Here is a 21,039-nt window from a genome sequence, read left to right on the forward strand (position 1 = left end):
GGATTCCTCCGACCAGTGCTATCAGTCCGCAACAAGTCGTATAATAGTCGGAAATAGGTCTTACTGTGTGACTTATAGGCCGGAACCACGTGCAAAGCAAGACCGACAGACTTGGTCGCAGATTATAGTAACAATCACTGTCAATAAAACTTTACTACCTCCAGAAAGTTTCAACTTTTGGTAAACAGACTTTATGGGAACTAGATTGCAGCAGCTATAGTAGTAATGATGTATTTAGATATATGTTTAAACATATCTTCATGCCAGACAGAAACTGTGCCTCATAAATATCTAGGTTGTTTTTGAGACCACCGTCCTAAAAACTGATATTCTTGGACTAAATATGAAGAAAGTATCTCTTACCCTGAATGGTTCATCTCCACCAGAAATTGTGAAATGTCCATATTTGTCGACGAATGCTGATTCTGACATGTTACCAACAATTACACCGTCGTGAAACAGAGTTACCGTTCCTGCAACTATACTGAATGCTACGCGGTGCCACCTAAAAATAATAATATCAAATTATTAATAGTAACACATTCTTAAACGGGTAAAACGTTTTCTAAGTTCATAGTTTGTTAATGATTTATAATATTTTTCAAAAACCATAATGCCTTGATTTTTTTTCTATGATATTCTAATTCTGACACATTCTTATTTGACGACTGCTAAAACTATTCAAGTTTATGCTTTCCAAAACTGAAAAAGATCTAACATCTGTATGTCCATGTTTTTACCCTAAATGTATGGCTTCTCTTAAGACTGCATGTGGCATGTGAAGATCAACTTTTTTGTACAATGTAGAATTTGTTTTAAACATCAGTTATCTTTTAAAATATAAGAATACATTAAGGAAACCAGGAAAGTAAAAAAAGAGGGTCTTGTGCTTGCTTTTTTGCTACACTGGTTTGAAATATTTGGACTCCAAGCGTATTTTCATACTGGGAGCCTATAGGAAAATCATAGATTTTGTGACATATTCATGAATAGACGCGTGTTTTTATTTTATGATAAATGTCTAGCATTAAAAAATCCGCCAATTGCAAGCTGATTGTGAATACCATTTACAATTTTGATAGAAAGAAATAAAATCAGAGTTTTAACCCTACACTTAATTTACATAATAAGATATATTCCTCTTTTTTTTAAACATGGTTCGTAATAATAATGCAATAGAAGCAAGGCAGGCCGTGTTGTAAATAAGTAAGGGTTTTCTGTGAATTAAAAAAAAAGAAAACCAAGCGTTGAAACGTTGAATATTCTGCAATAAACAACGATTGACGAGGACAGAACATTATGACATTATATCATTTTGACGATAGCCTTGACATCAAATTGCAGAATCAAGCTCTGAACATTCATTACAACATGGATGAAGTATGTCATAAATTAATCATATAACTTCAGTGAGCATGTCATAATAAAAATAAACAATGACTTCAGACGATCAGATATTTAGTATTTTGTTCGCTTGGATATGTTTATGCCACCGCTCGGGGTTACACTCACTTGGTTCAATTTCTATGCATCTACACACTATAGACCATTGTTAGCCTTACGTGAGGCTTATCTAAACGGCTTATTTTATGATCAAATACTTTCAAGTTGTGATCCTTCCACATTCAAGTTATCATAATGTCCTTAAATGTCCTATTATTTACTAGGTCGTAGTTAATACAATAACCACGCAAGGACTTGGCTATTACATAAAATAACTTTAATTTATATATGTCAAAGATGAGAAACATGTGCAACCAAACCGAGACTTTGATCTGAAGCTTCGGGATATTGTTCTGATGGTCAACCGACCAAGCTACTAAGATGCTCGAATGTATTTTAAAACCATTTAATTGTAATACAAATTGCAAACTGTGCCATAACTTCCCCGTTAGATTTTTATTCTTCTCAGAGCTTCATAAATAGTTGTTACAGTGCCGCGGCAGCCATTTTGTTTTCTGTACACAAAATCCATATCAGACGGTAACTTACTCAAAACTGGAATGCAGGGTCGCAACTTCAATGTTTCTTGACCAGTAGAAATGCCAGAATGGGTTGGAAGTTAGTTAAAGGTACACAGACACCAGACACTAAATAGGAAAATACCGTTACAAAAGGCGGATCTATATGGTTCTCTTATTTGTTTTGTTTGATCATTTTTTTGCTCTGTAGAGCTAGTCTATGTTTCCTATTTTATTTGCAAGTTTTTTTTGTTGAAATCATATAACAGATTTATGTTTGACATTTGGATAGCACTTTGATAACGAAATAATAGAAAGACAGAATATGTAATGGAAGCGTAGGTCATACACAACCACTAAAATGCGGGGTCTTATTTTCAGCTGATTTGCAGTTTGTTGATGCAAGGAACGTTGAGACGCCATATTTACGTCATTTTTAAAGTCATGACTAAGGACAAAGGGTGTGCCCCCCCCCCCTCCCCACTGGTACATTTGTCACAAATATGGGGAAATAATTCAAATGTTTGCAGTCTTAATGGGGTATAGCCTCAAAAAGAAATTATGAAAGGATTCATTCTTCTATACCATACACTTTTTGAGCTATGAGCATCACAAACAAAAAATCCACTATTTTGGCTATTTCAAGGGCCATAACTCTGTAATAAACGCTAAAATTTTCAAGAAGGATGCCAAGTGTGCACGGTCACATTATGATAAAGACTCAAGCAAGGTTTCATGAATTTACATTAAATACTTTCTGAGTGAGGCACATAATTAGGGGAAAATGTGCATTCTTTGACTATTTCAGGGGCCATAACTCTAAAAATAGGGGGCGGACCCAGATGAAAAATAGTAAGTGCGCAAGTTCATATCATGATAAAGATTAATGCAAGGTTTCATCAATTTATATCAACCACTTTTTGAGCTAGGCGTGTCACAAGATGAAAATGTGCATTTTTGACTATTTCAGGGGCCATAACTCTAGAAATAGGGCGCGGACCCAGATTAAAAATAGTAAGTGCGCAAGTTCATATCACGATTAAGACTCATGCAAGGTTTCATGAATCTATATCAAATACATTTTGAGCTAGGCGTGTCACAAGGTGAAAATGTGCATTTTTGACTATTTCAGGGGCCATAACTCTAGAAATAGGGGGCGGACCCAGATGAAAAATAGTAAGTGCGCAAGTTCATATCATGATAAAGACTCATGCAAGGTTTCATCAATTTATATCAAATACTTTTGTATAGCTATGCGCGTCACGAACTTCGGACGGACGCACGGACAAGAGCAAATTCATATGCCCCCACCACACATGCCTAATGCCTCATGCGGGGGGGGGGGGGGGGGGGGGGGGGGGGCACAACAATTCATAATAAAATCTGCTTACTCATCAGCATTTATTCCAAAAGGTAAGTTCCACACAGATTCTTCAGGAATGTTGTTTGGATCTTCGACGAGGCCTGTATATACGAGTTTCGATCCGCCAGGTCCAAAGAGAAATGCTAGGTCTGTTTGCCCATACTCTCCTGTAAACCTGAACATCTCGGTATTCTCGGCATTCGAAGTACTACTGAACGTCAATATGATTGAAAAATTGTCGCTTGAAAATCGATCTGTGAAAACGAAAAGAACATACAGTCAAATCTGTATTAAATTAAGCAGTACACCAAGGGATCGACGCAATCTGGCTGCTTAAGACAGGTGGATGCTTAAGACAAGTTAGTTAAGTGTATAACAAAAAGTCAGTTTGAATAGGTGGATGACTGACTGCGTAAAGCAGGTGGCTATTCTATGCAGGTGACCGCTAAGACAGCTTCAACTGTATTTGTTAAACATTCTCTGGTGGCCCAAGTACAAAAACATTTCATGGCGGTAAGTAGCATCATGCCTGATATTCTTTTTATAATTTTCGTCATTTCAGCATAAAACTGCTGTTCCTGTCACTTTTCTGGGGTGTTTTAACAGGAGAGAAAACGTGTGTTAACAGAGAGATTCTCGCGCTCGCGTGCCGTTATAACACCTTTTTATATATGCGCGTTCCGTGGCAAAGCGTAAACGTCATTCGGCCCCAAAACGGATAATTCAAAACGAAATGACGTCAACGTAAAAAAAAATCTTAGACATTCCCGCGCATTTCGTGGAAATCTAATGACGTTGAGTGACATTGTATACATTTATCAGTTTTTACGTGTTTTATGCTAGAATAGCGTTAGCGCATGTTCATTTCGTGTTATAACATCGATGTTATAACACGAAAAAACATGCGTTATCCTTACAAAACTGCTGTTCCTGTCACTTTTCGGGGGTGTATTAAAAAGAGAGAAAACGTGTGTTAACAGAGATATTCTCGCGCTCGCGTGCTCTTAAAACACCTTTTTATAAATGCGCGTTCCGTGGCAAAGCGTTAACGTCATTCGGCCCTAAAACGGATAATTCAAAACGGAATGACGTCAACGCAAAATTACAACTCGAACATTGTATTCATTTTCATCAGTTTTTAAGCGTTTTATGCTAGAATAGCGTTAGCGCATGTTCATTTCATGTTAAAACGGGCTCGGGCACCAGTCAATCCTTCGGGATTCTGCAGATGTTATAACGCGTTATCCCTACATTTTATCTCAACCTACCAAGGCTAATCGTTAAAGATTTAGTCCGAAGATTACAAATGTAACCTATAAATTTTAAAATATTCCATAGTTGAGCCAAAATTAAGTGTCTCTTTTCCGCAAATAAGATGATAGAATCCTTGTTAAGGTATTAGGCCACTAATAGTAATGTTTACAAAATGGCCTTTGCTTGGTATATTCTGAAAGGTAACTGTGTTTTGCACTATTTTGCAAATTTTAAACAACTTTTACCGTGCCGTTTTTTTGAATTTTTTGAATAACTTATGGTATCTCCTCAAGCTCAAGTAGGGACAAATTTCAAAGTGATAGCCACTTACCAAAACGTTTGCAGAGAACTCATTTTACCATTTATTTCAATAGAAGAAACATCAAACTATTGGTAAACAATTATAAAACACAATATAAAAATGTCAATATTATTTTTTCTATGGTGCCTCAAGTAAACAGATTAAGTGAGACAGAATTAATACTTCAACATAGAAAACATAAGGTCGAATGATGTGTTTCTGTTTTGAATTTTGCTTTCTCCCTTTAAAAATAACCTTAGGGAAGGTGAAAGCAAAGAGTGAAAGAGTGAAAGCAAAATAGAGAACTTTCACCGTGCGTAACTCAATATTTTTAAAGATTTGTAACTCTACCCCTTCTGTTTAAGTAGTAAATTCTCTTTGAACACCAGAAATTGCTTATAGATTCATCTTTTCCATTTTTGTACAAACATCATATATAGTCTTGAAAAAGTAAAAACTTACCTAGTAAAAAAGGAAATAAGGAAAAAAAAATTTGGTCCCAGTAGGGCTTGAAACCTACGCCCCATAAGAATTGCAGTAAAAGTAGGTTTATGGTAGGAATTAAATACTCTTCAAAAAGGAGGTTCTCTATTAGTGATCTAATACCTTAAAAGTACTCCTATAATTGAAGCAGAAAGTCGTTAAATCTGTTAAGTTTAAAAATTCAAGTTATTATGTATGCATACAAGCCTACGCTTTAATACATACTCATACAATATAATAAATACTCGCGTTTTAGAATAGCAAACATCTCCATCTTTAATTCTAAAACTAGAAAAAAACAGTTACCTTTTGCTAGTTCCGACATGCTGTATGACCATGATTGTGACGAGTCTACTTCAAAAGCACCATCGGGACCCGTGCCTTGTCTTGCCGGGCACATCCCTTCAGTAAACACCGGCTGACTTGCAGCACTCACATCTGAGTACCATTCGTTCATAAAATCTATGGAACCTGTAACAACAAAGAACAGTGTAGCTTGTCTGTAAGAAGCGACACATTTGCCCTAAGGCCTAAAAAATCTTTTGTTTCGGTAACATGCAAAAAAGGGGTTATAAGGTTAGGTAATCGGAAAGCGAGCCTTTTCAGAAATTGTTTTTGTGTCAAAAATGAATACCAATAACGGGGGGTTGGGGCGGGATAGACCTTTAGAGCATCACTACAGACCATGTTTAAAGCCAAAAAATGCGATTTTGCAAAGTTTTATTAATAAAAAGTTGAAAAAAAGTATCCAAGGCCATAAAAACTTTTAGGGTCGCACCAAAAATTTAGGGTAGGTCAGGATACGGGAAACAAACAATATTTAGGCCTAATCATACAGGCATATGTTAGCATGATCCTAGCATCTTTTATTTATATTTCACGTTTAAATGGAGTGCTCATAAAGACCTGTCACACAATAAGCTCTTTTGCCGATACAAACAGTCGGCATCAACCAGTGTCGGATATTCAGAAATATGAGCCGTACCATGGGAAAACCAACATAGTGGGTATGCGACCAGCATGGATCCAGACCAGCCTGCGCATCCGCGCAGTCTGGTCAGGATCCATGTTGTTCGCTAATAGTTTCTCCAATTCCAATAGGCTTTAAAAGCGAACAGCATGGAGCCTGACCAGACTGCGCGGATGCGCAGGCTGGTCTGGATCCATGCTGGTCGCATACCCACTATGTTGGTTTTCTCATGGCGCGGCTCATATCTTGAGACCGCTAGATTTCAAGCAAACATAACGACTTCATAATCTTTTATGAAATTTTTACAACTGTACATAAAACCCTTGAGCAACAAACTTAATTAACCAAATGCATAGCACATGATTAAAAGGACATAACAAGAAACATTTCCGCAAAAATAATTTGAAAACTGTCATGCAGATTAAAAGAGATGATTTTCTAGATTTTTCATGCAGACATAAAAGGAGGGCAAAATCCACTCGCAGAGCTTCCATATTTTGCGACAAATCAAATGGCTTCGTACTAGTACATGAGAGAGATCATGATTTCCTTGAAACTGAAATTTTTTTTCTATTTTTATTTCTGGTAACCTATTAGGAATAACATGAACACAACTGTAAAGTAGTCACCGGGAGAACATATGAGCCGCACCATGGGAAAACCAACATAGTGCATTTGCCACCAGCATGGATTATTTTTCACGGAATCATAGCATTTTCTAAATTTTGAGATATGTTATCAAAAGATAGAGGCGTATCCCTTTACGGATCATCTATTTCTCTTTTTTTTTTTTTTTTTTGAAAAAAAAGTATGCAAACAAAATTTCATCTTTGCTCATTAAATAATTATCTGCCCATATTCTTTAAATAGACCACTGCGATTTTGTAGATGATTTATTCAGAGGTCATTCCGTCGTGTCGGATTCATTCAACATCATTTGCCATTTGCTTTTATAGTACAAATTAACAGACAAACAAGATGTGGAAAAAAAGAGCAGTAATTTGTTTTGAACTTGACTACAATTTTTCTTGCTGAGTGTAGCTAAGCAGATATTAATCATAGCCACAGGTGAAAGGTCAACGACCTTAGTAATTTTACAGCATTTTTTAACCTTTAGATTCAGGCCAACCACTTAGAAGGGCGCATGTTGTTTTCGCATAAAAAATGTAAAGTTAGAAATGATATTAAAGCTGCTGTTTCAGTGGTTTTAAGAACAGACATTTTGGGAAAGAATGAAAGCGACACGTGAAGATCGATAATAAATGAATAAAAATTAACAGACAATCAAAATCGCGAATTATTTCAATATGTTAAAAGGACTTATCCACACATTTTTGGCATATTTTTTTTTCAAAAATCCATAAAAGGGGAGTACTCTGAAAGTGTCTAGTGCTACAAACTTATTGACATAAAAATTTTGCAAGATATTCTTATAAATAATCAAACTTATTGTGCAGAAGGTAGTAAGCCGTTGTAACGCTTTTGAAATAATGCACAAAACTGGCATACATCTTACACCTTTACCAATATCTTACTTTTATTTTCACCCACTTCATCATTTTTCAGTGTCATATATAAATTCTATGCAAAACTTGTTTGAAAATTTCCACCAAAACTGTGGGTGGGTAGCTTTAAGAATAACCGACACGAAGTTGCTATTTACATGTTGATGATGTGTGACCGTCTGTTATAGTAATATTCAGCTGAGTTAAAATTTGAAAAAAAAATGTCCTAACCGTTCCTAACTGGATGTTTAGAATATTGAAAAGTGGGTTAAAGTAAACATGTACTTTTCATTCAGACGTATGAGGTTATGTTTTGCAAGATGATATATGTGTAAAGTGTGAAATCTTCCATGTGTTACTCCTTAAAATGGCGGACGTGTCTGAGACTAAATAACAAAGAAGGCAATTGTGGTTTGCGTATGAAATAAAATTAATTTAAAACATATGTAATAGTTTGCTTGATCTAGAACGCTTCTGCGAGTTCACTTAAATCTCTCTATCCCACAAAACACGTATTACATATTTGTACGGTTGTTAACCGCAGCTTTTGAGAAATTCTTGTCTGGTGTTAATCTAAACAAAAAATTGACGAGTCAGCAGTTTTATAAAAGTGCCTTTATTGCATGATTTTTCACTGATGTTTTAGAACTTTGGTGCTTTGAAAAGGCGTCGATAAAATTAACCAACTTGATAATTATGTTGTCTTCTTTGTACTTATTGCACCAATAGATATAAATCAAATTTCGCGACACCGTAAAAATGTTTTTACAGGAGTGAGTTCGTTTATACGATTTGTTTTGTGCCTGCAATGTGCTTTTTTGTTTGTTTTGCAACGTAAATAAAAATTTCAATCCCCTTCAATATCAGATAAATGCATCGCAAAATTTGCAGCACCTTTTCCATTGTTAAAATTTTCGTCTTACGGATGTTTGCGTATTTTCGTATGATATTTCGGAAACCTTCGTACATAACAGAACAACCACGGTGAATGTCGAAATCGCGTGGAAAATACGTATTCCGGAACGTAAAGTGCCGATCATTAATTTATGCCTCAGCAGCAGTTAGAATGTCCACTAAAAACAATTCATGTACACCAATATCCTGCATGATTAGCCCAGATTTAATTACAGTCAAACCTGTCTGTTAAGACCACCCTTGGGAAACAAAAGATATGGTCTCCGTTAACAGTTGGTCTCTCAGCACACGTAATTTTGCACTATTTATAGTTCAGTGTAAAAGAAATAGTGTCGTTCAATAGCGTTTTGAAATAATGGCCTTTAAATGCGGGTTTTATGGTAGTGACCTTTATTCGGAGGCGATCTTTAGCACGTTTTTGACTGTTACTTAGTGTTATTAGTTAATAAGACAAATTGCAAACAGAAATGTTATGTATAAAGAATAATACATTATTTATTTTCTATTCAGCACATTCTTTAAAGCCAGATGTATTACGATTTCCATTCTAAAACCTTTTTGCCGACGATCCATGCTATTTGCACGCCGACTCTGGAAAATAAGTCCGCTGACTCTATCGCCCTCGTAAAACCATTCGACAATGTTCGTATGATTACATATTCTCGTTCGGCATTCTTCGGTCATCGTCTACATAACCTTCCGAAACAACCGGAAAATGCCGAAATCGCATACGGAAAAATACGTAATTTGCCGTGTGTCATTACGGGTCCATGATATTATAGATAACTGGTTACAATTAAAGTCTTATCCTCCTATGGTTACGTGCTCTTTGCCATATTAAAAGGACAGCCATTTAAAATGGAAAAAAATGCCTTTATACTTTATAAATATTCATTTTATGAAAAGGAAGGACAACTTGCTATAGCGATTGCCCTCCCTACCCTCCCCCTCCCCCCACACATACACACCCGTCCCCCCTCCCCCACATATCCCCCCCCCCCCCACACACACCCACGTCCCATCAACCCCAAAGGTGATATAGTGAAAACGAAAACTTCCGACTACATCGACTGTTCCCGAAGGTAATGAAGTGAGAACAAAAAGGGTAGAGTCACTGGACCTATGCTCGCCCAGGCACATGCTCGCCCATTTTTTAATTTGATGCCAGATTGTGTAATAAAGATGCAAACTTTTATCAGATGTGTTGTTTATTTTTTGTACCCTTTGTGTCTCACTTTCTGTCCTCACTTTTGAAGAGTTTCCGGTTCCGGTCAAGGTCGATAGCAGACGAAAATAAAAGTGAAAGTGAAACCAAAAGTGAAAGTGGCCAAAAAGAAACATGACTTAAAATAAATATTTTCAAAAACACTGGTTAAAAACTGTTGCAAAACTAAAGGTTAAACATATTATGAACTTTTATGCAGTTTATTTCAAACTATCAGACCAAATAATGATTTTATATCAGCAAATATTCGTCGACTCCGGGCTGTCAAAATTGTTTTCGAAATGCTGCTTCCAGGGCAAAAACAATTACAGACAATTTTACCATCATCTTTTACATCTAGTTTATTTAAATGTAATTAAAAATATGTTTTTTACGCAATTTTGTGATTCGTCTGCACCCTACCCATAACTTCTAGGCAAGAATGCTGCATCATTAGTTTTTACAGTAAATACGTTTTGATAACTTCTATTGTATAACTATCATGCTTTTTGCGGGAGTAAATATGTTGTTGAGAATACTGATAGATTAGACTAAATGTTTATCTTGTCATTAAATACATAAATGGTTTTCTTTTAAAAATATACCACTGGGCGAGCATGGGTCCTGTCCACCTGGAAAAACGATGGAAACAGTATAGTGGTGTTATGCCCGATTTTCAAAGTCCCGGATGTAAGTATTTACTAAAAATTGGGTCATTTGAATGGGGCAATGTCTGGGTAGAACTAACAAGGCAAAGAAGTTGATATATAGTATTACAATAAAAATATTGTAATTTTAATGCCTTTTCTGGGCGAGGACTGGTCCAGTCAGTCTATATCTGCGTCCTATTCCTGTGCACTTAGACTACTAGCTTTTGCTCTAGCTCCTCGATATTGTTTAACACCTGCTACACGACTCCTAATCAAAACTATATGCTATGTGACAGGTCTATATTCAACACATGTTAGCTGGACTGATAAGTTAAATTTGAATTCAAAACTGTGAAGATCCATTTCTGATGGCATGTAATAAAACACTTATTGAATGACTTGCCCGTTCATAGTCAAAACCATTAGCCCACGGTCCTTCGGATCTGAGCAATATTTTTAAGTATTGACCGGCAAGCCATTCAATAAGTGGATACAAGAATGAATCTAAGACAATGTGGATTAGATTTATAAGGCGCATTTCGAAATCTAGGGAAATGGGGAAAAGGGATAGGGCGAAATAAGGCCAGTTAGCCTTTGTCATGTTAAACCAATGAAAAGAAAATTCTTTTATAGCATTTTTGTTTATATTATGCCACGGGAATGCTTCTCGAAATCCATTCTGCTCAGTAAAACGAAAATGTCATATAACATACATGCATAAAATGTGTGTTGTTTTAGAATAATTTGCAATGCTAATTCCAAATGATTATTAATTCTATTGTTTTAAATCTCCTACTTACCAGTTGGTAAAATCGAATTGGCTGCCTGAGATGGACAAAAGATAACAAATAAATAAAATAGCACAAATGCCATGGTTTTAGTCCGTAAGTCCATTTTTCCTTTTTTTTGACTACGTGGCAGGCCCAGCTACAATTAGGGGCCGCCGCAATCCCGCTTCTCTACGCACAAAAGTCCAGAAGTCCGTCACACAATTACTCCAAAAGACCCCCTTTCACCACTGCATTGTCTGGTGTCACGACAATGTCCCTAATTAAGGGGTCAGTTGAGTTTCCTGGTTGCCTTATTTCTCCTTGATCAGAGAACTAACTGCAACCAGCGGAAAATGGCGGACGGCAGACAAGTTCCCTGAGATAACTTAATTTTACATGACGTAGCATGTGGTTTTTGTACTTCTGTTTTATGGGGCTCCAAGAGGCTTTTAGGTAAAACATACAAGTCTGATTCTTCACGCGTCAGCATTATTCGAAAACAAATGCGGTTTAAGTGTATGTAGGCTACTTTTAAAAAGATCACATGCAAAATGCGGTATCATTTTGTTGCACATAGCTACCGTTGCAATTTTCAAATGCCTAACTATTGTCTAAATTATTTAAAGTAGTTTTGGAATATATACTTTTAAATGAGAAAAAAAATATTGCAGTGTATGTCATGAGAGAGTTTCGTATTAATTATAAAAAAAAATAAATCACATCGTGTACAGGAAAAACTTATCATAATCATAATATATGCTTTGAGGAAAATATTGTTTTTACATCGCCAAACATAGTCCTTGTCAGTAAAGTTTAGATTGACATTTTCTGTTCAAACTTCTGGACATTTGAATTAAAACATTTTCTGTTTTCTTGACATTTATTTTGCTATCTCATGGTTGTCATTCATTAATATGTACGGTATTAAACAATAAAAATCTGTATCAAATCCATAAAAAAGCGGGAGATATTAAACTATTATTATTCCTTCTACATATAACCTTGGTAGAGTGCGTGATAGTAATAAGAACAAAATGTACAAACACTAAAATTAATTTTATGTTATTTGCACATGTATATCAACCATCTTAGAATTTAAACCCTCATGGTGCCCCATGAAATGCGATACTTTCACATACTTGTGTTTTACAGAAACATTTTAGATAAGAATTGTAAGACAGAGTAAAATATAGGCCACGACTGATAAACCGCCACCTTTCTTATTAACACAGAAAATACAATTTACACAAAATTTAAGGAATTTAAAATTCTATTTTTATTTTGTGTTTCTAATTACGAGGCGTGAAAGTTTCGTTTTTGAAAAGGAAAATAAATATAAACATAACTAAAGATACCTTAAATAATTTTGTCATTAGTATGTACCTTTAATACATTGCATAAAATGTGATCTGTTTCTGAAAAAAACAACATAAGGGACGAATAAAAAAATAAAATTCTATTGTTTTAATTCTGTAAATGTTCGTGAACAGTTCCTGGCTTTAGAAATAATTATCGGACCACGTACAAAAATAATACGCCCGCAATGTGATAAGGCGCACTATGTACTTTCTGTGCATTTATCATGCATGTTTAATGTTTTGAGCCGTGCCATGAGAAAACCAACATAGTGGGTGTGCGACCTGCATGGATCCAGACCAGCCTGCGCATCCGCGCAGTCTGGTCAGGCTCCATGCTGTTCGCTTTTAAAGCCTATTGGAATTGGAGAAACTGTTAGCGAACAACATGGATCCTGACCAGACTGCGCGGATGCGCAAATGCTGGTCGCAAAGCCACTATGTTGGTTTTCTCATGGCACGGCTCTTTTATTCATATCTTATTTCTTTCTATGTGATTTTAATTAGGTTGCTATGCAATTCTTAGCAGAGTCGTGTTTTCCAAATGTGTTTTTAATCTTTCTTTTTACAACGTATAAAATGCCGGGCGTTCTATATTACAGTGTATTTTGGAGGGGTTAATTGCTATTCATAGCCAAAGAAAATCTGATGTTTTGTGCTGTTTTTATCTTGTGCCTGTGTGTAAATATCTTGTCTATATTATCTATATTCTAAAGATTTTTCTTTCAACTGAAAATAGCATTTAATATGGCTTAAAAAGATATTGCCGAAAAAAAAACAACATATTTTGTAGGGAAAACGTATTTAGAATGTAATTTCATGAATAATTTGTGTATACACAAGAACATTACATGCATGTAAATTAGAAACTTCAAACAGAACGGGAATAATTAAATTGTACGGTTCAGTAAACCGCCTGATAAAGTCTACATCTGCTTCTACTTCAGAATCGTGGCAAAATTCGTGAATGAATTAATTACAAAAATCTGTATCTAATTTTACACATTTTCATTTTTAAAGCTATCGGTTAATTTTTGCCATTCCGGTATTTGACAAATTCACCCTATATTTATAGAGGCCTATTTAGAGATGCTTTAACAAGAAACCTGTCTTAAATTAACATGTTTACTAACCTATTTCAAATTTAGACAGATTTTGTTTTCTGTTTCTATTATAATTTTGTAAACTTGAAAAATATATGCATTTGTCAAGCCAAATCCGAATTTGCCATGGTAAATCGGTCTTTTATTTCATGGCAAAATTAATTGCCATTGCAAGACTATCTTTCTTTTGCCAAGGCAAATTACTTTCAAATTTTATTTGATTTGGACATATTTATAAGTAGAATTATGCTACTTTCTATATTTTCCATACGTCATGGCAGATAATGCCATGCCAAGACTGTGGCCAATTTTTTTCGAGGCAAGATCATGGCGTGACTATGGCAAGCTTTTTTTTCAAGTCTTATCGTGGCACGATTTTTGTCATAATCAAAAGCTTGATTAATAATGTTACAATTACGAAAAATTGTCACATATCAAAACACCCAATTTAACGTAATAGCATTGTTCTAACTGAACAATGTTATTTCCAATATCTTTCTTTAAAAGCAAGTTCAGGGTAAAAAGAAGCAGTGTGGAGCAGTGGTTGGTAGTTTGGAATACAGTGCGTGCGATTAAGTTTTGTGACTTCCGGCTTCTACTTCCGGTTGCAACTGAAAAACAACAAGTGAACAGTATTGGATTATTACTTACACTGGCCCTGTTTCCAGCAGTTTCGGCGCATACTGGACTACTGGACGATAGGCTGGTAAATATGGGGTCCACCAGAGGCTCCCATCTTATCTAGCAGAAAGCAGGTTTATGATAAGGAACTGTTTATTGTTGCAAGATTTGATTGGTACAATCCAAACTACATTTTCATATTTTAGTTTTCGACTAAAACTTCATGTTGACACGCACTTTTCTCGGTTTATTGGGCCGGAGACGGACGTTTAAGTAATATTGGTAAAACGGGATTCCCCGGATAAGTCAGTGTATTAAATTCACTGTAATTGGCGTCCTAACGGCCTAGCGGCATGGCGACCCAGCGGTCTGAAGTCAGCGGTCTAGCGGCCTGAATTAAAACTCTCTCAAAGTTCGTTGACCCGATTTGTTTTTACCAAAAACAGCCTAGATTAGATTGAGCGTGATTTTTTTATCAGAAACAGCCGAAAATGCTATGTATTGATTAGAGTGAGCGGGTTTTTTTTACTGTTTTAAGCACTTTTATGCATAAAAATAGTCTAGGCCGCTAACTTCAGGCCTTAAAATTCTCTCAAAGTTCGTTGGGCCGATTTTGTGGACCACAAACAGAATAAAATGCTATGTTTTGATTAGATTGAGCGTTTGTGACTGTTTTTAAGGACTTTTATGAGCACAAATTCTAGCCAACTAAGCGGCTGGAATTTTCCAGCGGCCTAGCGGCCTAAGTCAGAACGTCTCAAACATTTCGTCGAACCTATCTTTGTGATCGAAACAGTCTTTAAATACTCTGTTTTGATTAGATTGAATATTTTGATTGTTTTAAGCACTTTTATAGTCCGTTTTATTTGACCTGGCGGGGTGGAGTTAATCTCTGACACATGCAAATAATGGTAATCTCAAAAAACGAGCAAAATAGGTAGAGCAATATAATTGTTTCATTCCGTAATCTTCGGTAACCAACGACTAAAATTCAACGCTATATTGGTTACATGTACTACATACCCTGCACAAGAATGTAGTGGACCGTCGCGAAACCACGCCCCGCCAGGTCAGATAAAATGCACTATATATATATAAAAAAAAAATAGACTAGGCCGGTAGGATGCTAACTTCAGGTCGCTAGGCCGCTAACTTCAGGCCGCCAGGCCGCTGGATCAGAAATTTTCAGGGCAATTAAAAATGCTGTTTTGTGTTTTATATTGAACTAAGCTTTATCCTATACATGACTGTTTATTCATTTCTTTTTGGTAAGTGTACTCTCAAATTTTTAAGCAACATTCTTTTTATGCTTAATTGACATTTAACGTTTGTATTCATAGTTATTTTTATATTTATCTTATCATACAAAGCATTCTTCTACAATCAATACACGATTGTGCTAGGCCGCTGAATTCAGGCCGATGGGCCGCCAGGCCGCTAGGCCTCCAACTTCAGACCGCTATTCCGCTAGGCCGTTTGGCCGCCAACTTCAGTGGAATGATTTAAAAGCTTGGCAACCTCATCTTTAAATTTTAACGGTACCTCAAGTGAAAATCTAAGATGTATGAAGCGCTCAGTGAATGCAAGTTAAGTAAATCTTCCTTCGCTCGAACTCGATGAGACCGGCAAAATTTGTTAGAGTTATCAGCACTTCGAGTCCTCGAACAAAATACAATTATACTGGAATTTTGCAGCGACCTGGCGATGAATTCGAGCAAAGGGATGTGTCCAAATTATCCCAGTTCGAGCGAGCAAAGTTTGACCGTTTAGATATAAAAGTTTTGAGTAAATCATCATTTTGAGTATACCAACTTGAAAATTGTAAAAAGGTAAAACCGACAAAACTATCTAGTTGGTGTAAAGACTAAATGAGTGCAACAAGTATGGATCAAGATCAGTCTGCACATCATCCGTTCACTCTAACAAGAATCCGTATTTGCAAACAGGTGCTGACATTAAGAATATTGGGGATAAACTAACAGTACAGACGTACACAGATCTTGGTCCACCGGAACGCTGGTTTTCGCACAACCACCAGCGATGTTCAAATACGCTCCCCTACCATTAATGAAACTGAATAAAATGAATGAGTTCCAATGAGAAACTCATGGTAGCTGATACAGATTATCTTAGCACGTGATCACCTTATCTTTTAATTTAATCTGTTCAACCTACTTCTGTTACACCGTTGTAAAGTTTTCTGAGAGAATTTACACTGAAGTCTTTCTCTAGAATTGAGTAGATACGTCTACATGTATAGAATACGGAGTCACTGGTATTTGATAGGCATATGCTTCTAGATTTATGGGGTTTTGTTTTTTGTTCGAATTCACACAGTTCTTAATTTATTTGAAATAATTGGAAATAATGAAATAACAAAGAGACCTAGTGCGTTCCAGACATCATTCTATACGTACAACGCCCGCACTTACTGTCTTGAATGTGTGAAATTAATACTGCGTTAGTCACACGGAAAAAATATCCACGTAAAAGAGCTTTAACCGGTTCTGTATACCCATACTGTACTAGGACAAATCACAATGATTGATGACTAGTTTATGGAATGCCATGGTGGCTGGTTAGTGCCATTTCGTTTCTAGCACCGCGATCCCACCAAGCGAAAACACGAGAAGTTTAAATGGCGGAGGCGCGGAGAGAAAACTCACTAAAAACGAGGTTGCGTGACAAAAGACGCTAATCAGCTGGGGCAAGGGGCGAAAATTCGATATTTTAGAACTCAGTCGGCGGGTTCGCGCTGCGAAAAGTCGAGATTTTGGAACTCAAACGGTGGTGTCGCGCTGCGAAAAGTCGAGATTTTAGGACTCAAAATGAGGGGGTCGCACGGCGAATATTCGACGTAAACAGATGGCAAAATAGCGTATTTTCTCTCCGCAACCCCACCATTATGCCTCTTAAATCTCTATTCACCCTGCGCTCTTTATAAACTGATGCAAAGTTATTTCAAATAGCGCCAGTTGTTGGCGAACACTAGTTAATCTAAGGTTACCGTAACGCACAGTAGTTACTTGCCAGCACAGAAAAAAGTAAAAGGCAAGGTCAATATGACGAAATTAAATGTCTGCTTTCAAACCTTAATTATATGGTCAAAGGAAAATGGCGACTAGAGAGAATAGGTTTGCTTTTTCATCATCCTAAAATTAATTTACGGATATCACAACTTAACTTATGGATATCCGTAATTCATTTGTGTTATGTTTTAATCATTTTAGGATATAGCAAAACACATTTAACGATCTCTTGAATTATAATCGGTGGTGTTACCGAATACACTATACTTTAAGATATTACAAATTACAACATTTAACGATTCCATAAAATGAGTCACGGATACTACAAAATGAATTTAGGATATGAAAAATTAGTAAAGGAAAATTCAACGGTTTGACATTATGAACGAAAATAAAGCGCCACCTGGAGCCAATCAATGCAGTTTTTTACACAATATAAAATCTCACTTTAACAAATAATTTCTATTAATTAATACTGCTTATTTCGAATATAATGAATGCATATTATTAAGTCTAGCCAAAACGTATTTTTATAATATCTGTGGTAGCTGATTGGTGCTATTGCGTGATATTTCCTTCTGATGTCGTTATTGCGCCACGCCGGACGTCGCGCTGCTAAACGTCACCCGTTCCGCCAAACGTCACCCGCCTAACGTCGCCCAGCAAACGTCGCCCGACTGACTTAAGGGCCCGGGTTTGCAAAGCACTGGCCGTGTAACTGAAAAAATAAAAAAGATTTCTCCACGGGTTTTAAAGTAACAGCTCAGACAAGATGACATGACCATTGCCCAAGTCCAACTTTAACATTAATCTTTCAAATTGAGATGTGGTCTTTACTCGCGATAATCCATCTCACTAAGGAAAGCATAAAGTATTTTCCAAATGCACGACAAATTTTTAAACTGGGCAAATATTAGATGGACGGACTTACGAACGCGCGGACGGACGGACGGACGAACACATGCACGCACACACCCAAACACGCACATTGCCATCTGTCTATGTATATTTCATAAAAAAAATCTTGTAATTTTAAAGATACACATCGTATCACTGATGGACTCACTGATGGATGGGAGAGGGATTGGGGGATTGGGTGGGTAAGAGTAAGAAATCTCTGTTGGTAGCACTTCATTTACGACTAGCAAATATAAAATAACTATTCAAATTTTACTGTCTTTTATCTCTGATAATCATTTATTAAATAGATACTATCTTGTTAATACAACGTTTGGCGGGGAGGCGTTCAGCGGGAGGACATTCGGCGGGCGTCGATTGGTATGAATTTATTTTCTCCATAAATGATGTAACTAGAAAAAAAATCATCTTGATCATTAACCTTTCTAAAATGGACCGGTCTATCATTCAGTTTGAACATCATTTTTTTCTTAAGGAGTGTCTACTAAAAATTTACCGACACTGACAGAAAAGCGAACAGTACAGACCATGATCACCTTGCACGGACGTGAAGGCTGGTCTTGGTCTGCACTGGTCACAAAGGCAAAATCACTTGCCGCTAATTGCTACACGAGAACAGCAGTGAGGTGAAATGACCCGTAAACTCAAATGAACTCGTACAAAACCTTACAAAATTCACTCACCTTTTGTGAATTAATCAACGCGTTATTCCCGGGGCACTGTTTACGCTCAGTTTATTTAGCACGTGATTTTCATGACTACGTATTGTTATTGTTAGCGCTAGCGTGGGTTTTTGGAGGGACACGTCGAAAAATGGTATGTGTATTTTTTCTTGCTCTGCTTTCTTTTCTATTTTCTTTCTATTTCTGCCTACTTTCCTTTCTCATTTCTTCAGTTAAACTTATAAATGACTGATTTGTGTTTTCCACCAATTTATACCTACGATTTTCAATCAAGTTGCTGCGAACGCAATAAACTAATCCTAGAGAAAAAGCTATTGCCTTTGTTTTGTTTTGACTGATAATAAGGAATAATTCCAAAGAATATTAATAGTTTAATTATTTTATTGGGAGTGAAAAGCTAGTCTGTTCTGAAGAATTGTTATACACAGTTCCATTTCGTATAGGTACAGGATAATGCCCAAACTGGATGATATGATGGGATTGTCGTCTGCACTTGTTGTGTCTTTACGTTACAGACTTCCGGTCTACCATCAAAATACAAAATTAATTTGAAAATGTTCACTTAAAATCAAAATTTATTCTTTTCTGTTACTCTCACATGCTGTCAAGCCACAATAGGCAAATAGACCTAAATTAATTGTACCCCCCGACAACAAAGTTGTAAGGGGGGGGGGGGTATACTGGTTTCAGGTTGTCTGTCTGTTTGTCTGTCTGTCTGTCTGACCGTCTGTCCGTCTGTCCGTAGACGCAATCTTGTGCGCACCATCTCTCCTTATCCGCTTGACAGAATTTAATGAAACTTCACACAAGTGATCAGTACCAACAGTAGTTGTGCATGGGGCATGTTAGGTTCTTTTAGAAAAAAAATTTGCAGAGTTATGGGACTTTGTTTTTTTTGTTACTATACTATATACATAGACACAATATTGTGCGCACCATCTCTCCTCATCCCCTTGACACAATTTAATGAAACTTCATACAAGTGATCAGTAACAGCAGTAGTTGTGCATGGGGCATGTTAGGTTCTTTCAGCGACAAAAATTGCAGAGTTATGGGACTTTGTTTCTTGTTAACATACTATGTACATACAGTCTGCATATGCAATCTTGTGCGTGCCTAATCTACCAAACCCTTACACACAATTTAATGAAACTTCACACAAGTGATCAGTACCTACCCTAGTTGTGCATGGTGCATGTTACATTCTTTTAGATAAATATTCTGCATAGTCATGCGACTTTGTTTTTTGTTACTATACTGTATACATATGATACAGTCTATATACATACAGTCCACATAATTATGAAGTCTTGTGTGCGTCAAATTGCAATGTACCGTGTCAGTGCATGCGGGGGGTACATTCACCATCTTTAGTGATAGCTCTAGTTTCTTTAGGGTCAACTATTAATAGTAAGGTTACTCTTATCCTGGAAGTGAAAACGGTAAGACCGGAAAATCTTTGTTGGAAGTTAAGTTTTACACATTTTCCGAGTCTTTCTATTGGTTACTAAAGTACGATAAAAGTGATGTTACCACGAAGAACAGATGTTTTAAAATTGCCTTGTTTACTTTAATTGAAAGTGAGCATATACGTTTGACAAAAGCATGTACATTTGTGTCATTTTTGCAATTTTTCAGGTTGCCGTGCATAATGGTGGCATAGATGGAAGACTAACAAACAGAACAGTGACTAGCGTGTTTTCAGATCTGGACGTATAAGGGATGTAAGTTTTTTTTCCTTTTTGTCTGAAATGTTTCACGACAACACAACAATAAATGTTTGTTTCAATTTTTGTTCGACCAATCGAAGAATAAGTAGAGCTATCCTACTCACCACGGCGTTGGCGCCGGCGTCACACCTTGGTTAAGTTTTTCGTACCAGTCCACATTTTGACAAAACCTTTTGAGATAAAGCTTTGAAACTTTTAACATTTGTGTACCATCACCATGCCCA

At 36.5% G+C, this 21,039-nt stretch overlaps 1 protein-coding gene across 1 annotated transcript in view; it reads right to left on the reverse strand.

The window, feature by feature from the left end:
- The window catches only part of LOC123557014 (collagen alpha-1(XI) chain-like), a 57,947-nt gene extending 46,194 nt beyond the window's left edge, over positions 1–11,753 (reverse strand). The window contains exons 1-4 of the mRNA XM_045348185.2: positions 11,407–11,753; positions 5,669–5,833; positions 3,353–3,578; positions 364–505 (exon numbers count right to left, since the gene is read on the reverse strand). Coding sequence (XP_045204120.1) covers positions 364–505; positions 3,353–3,578; positions 5,669–5,833; positions 11,407–11,500 — 627 coding nt within the window. The 5' untranslated portion in view covers positions 11,501–11,753. The remainder of the gene's footprint in view (positions 1–363; positions 506–3,352; positions 3,579–5,668; positions 5,834–11,406) is intronic.
- Positions 11,754–21,039: the final 9,286 nt, after the last annotated feature.

This window comes from Mercenaria mercenaria, chromosome 15, assembly GCF_021730395.1.
Source record: "Mercenaria mercenaria strain notata chromosome 15, MADL_Memer_1, whole genome shotgun sequence".
Classification (NCBI taxonomy): Eukaryota; Metazoa; Mollusca; class Bivalvia; order Venerida; family Veneridae; genus Mercenaria; species Mercenaria mercenaria.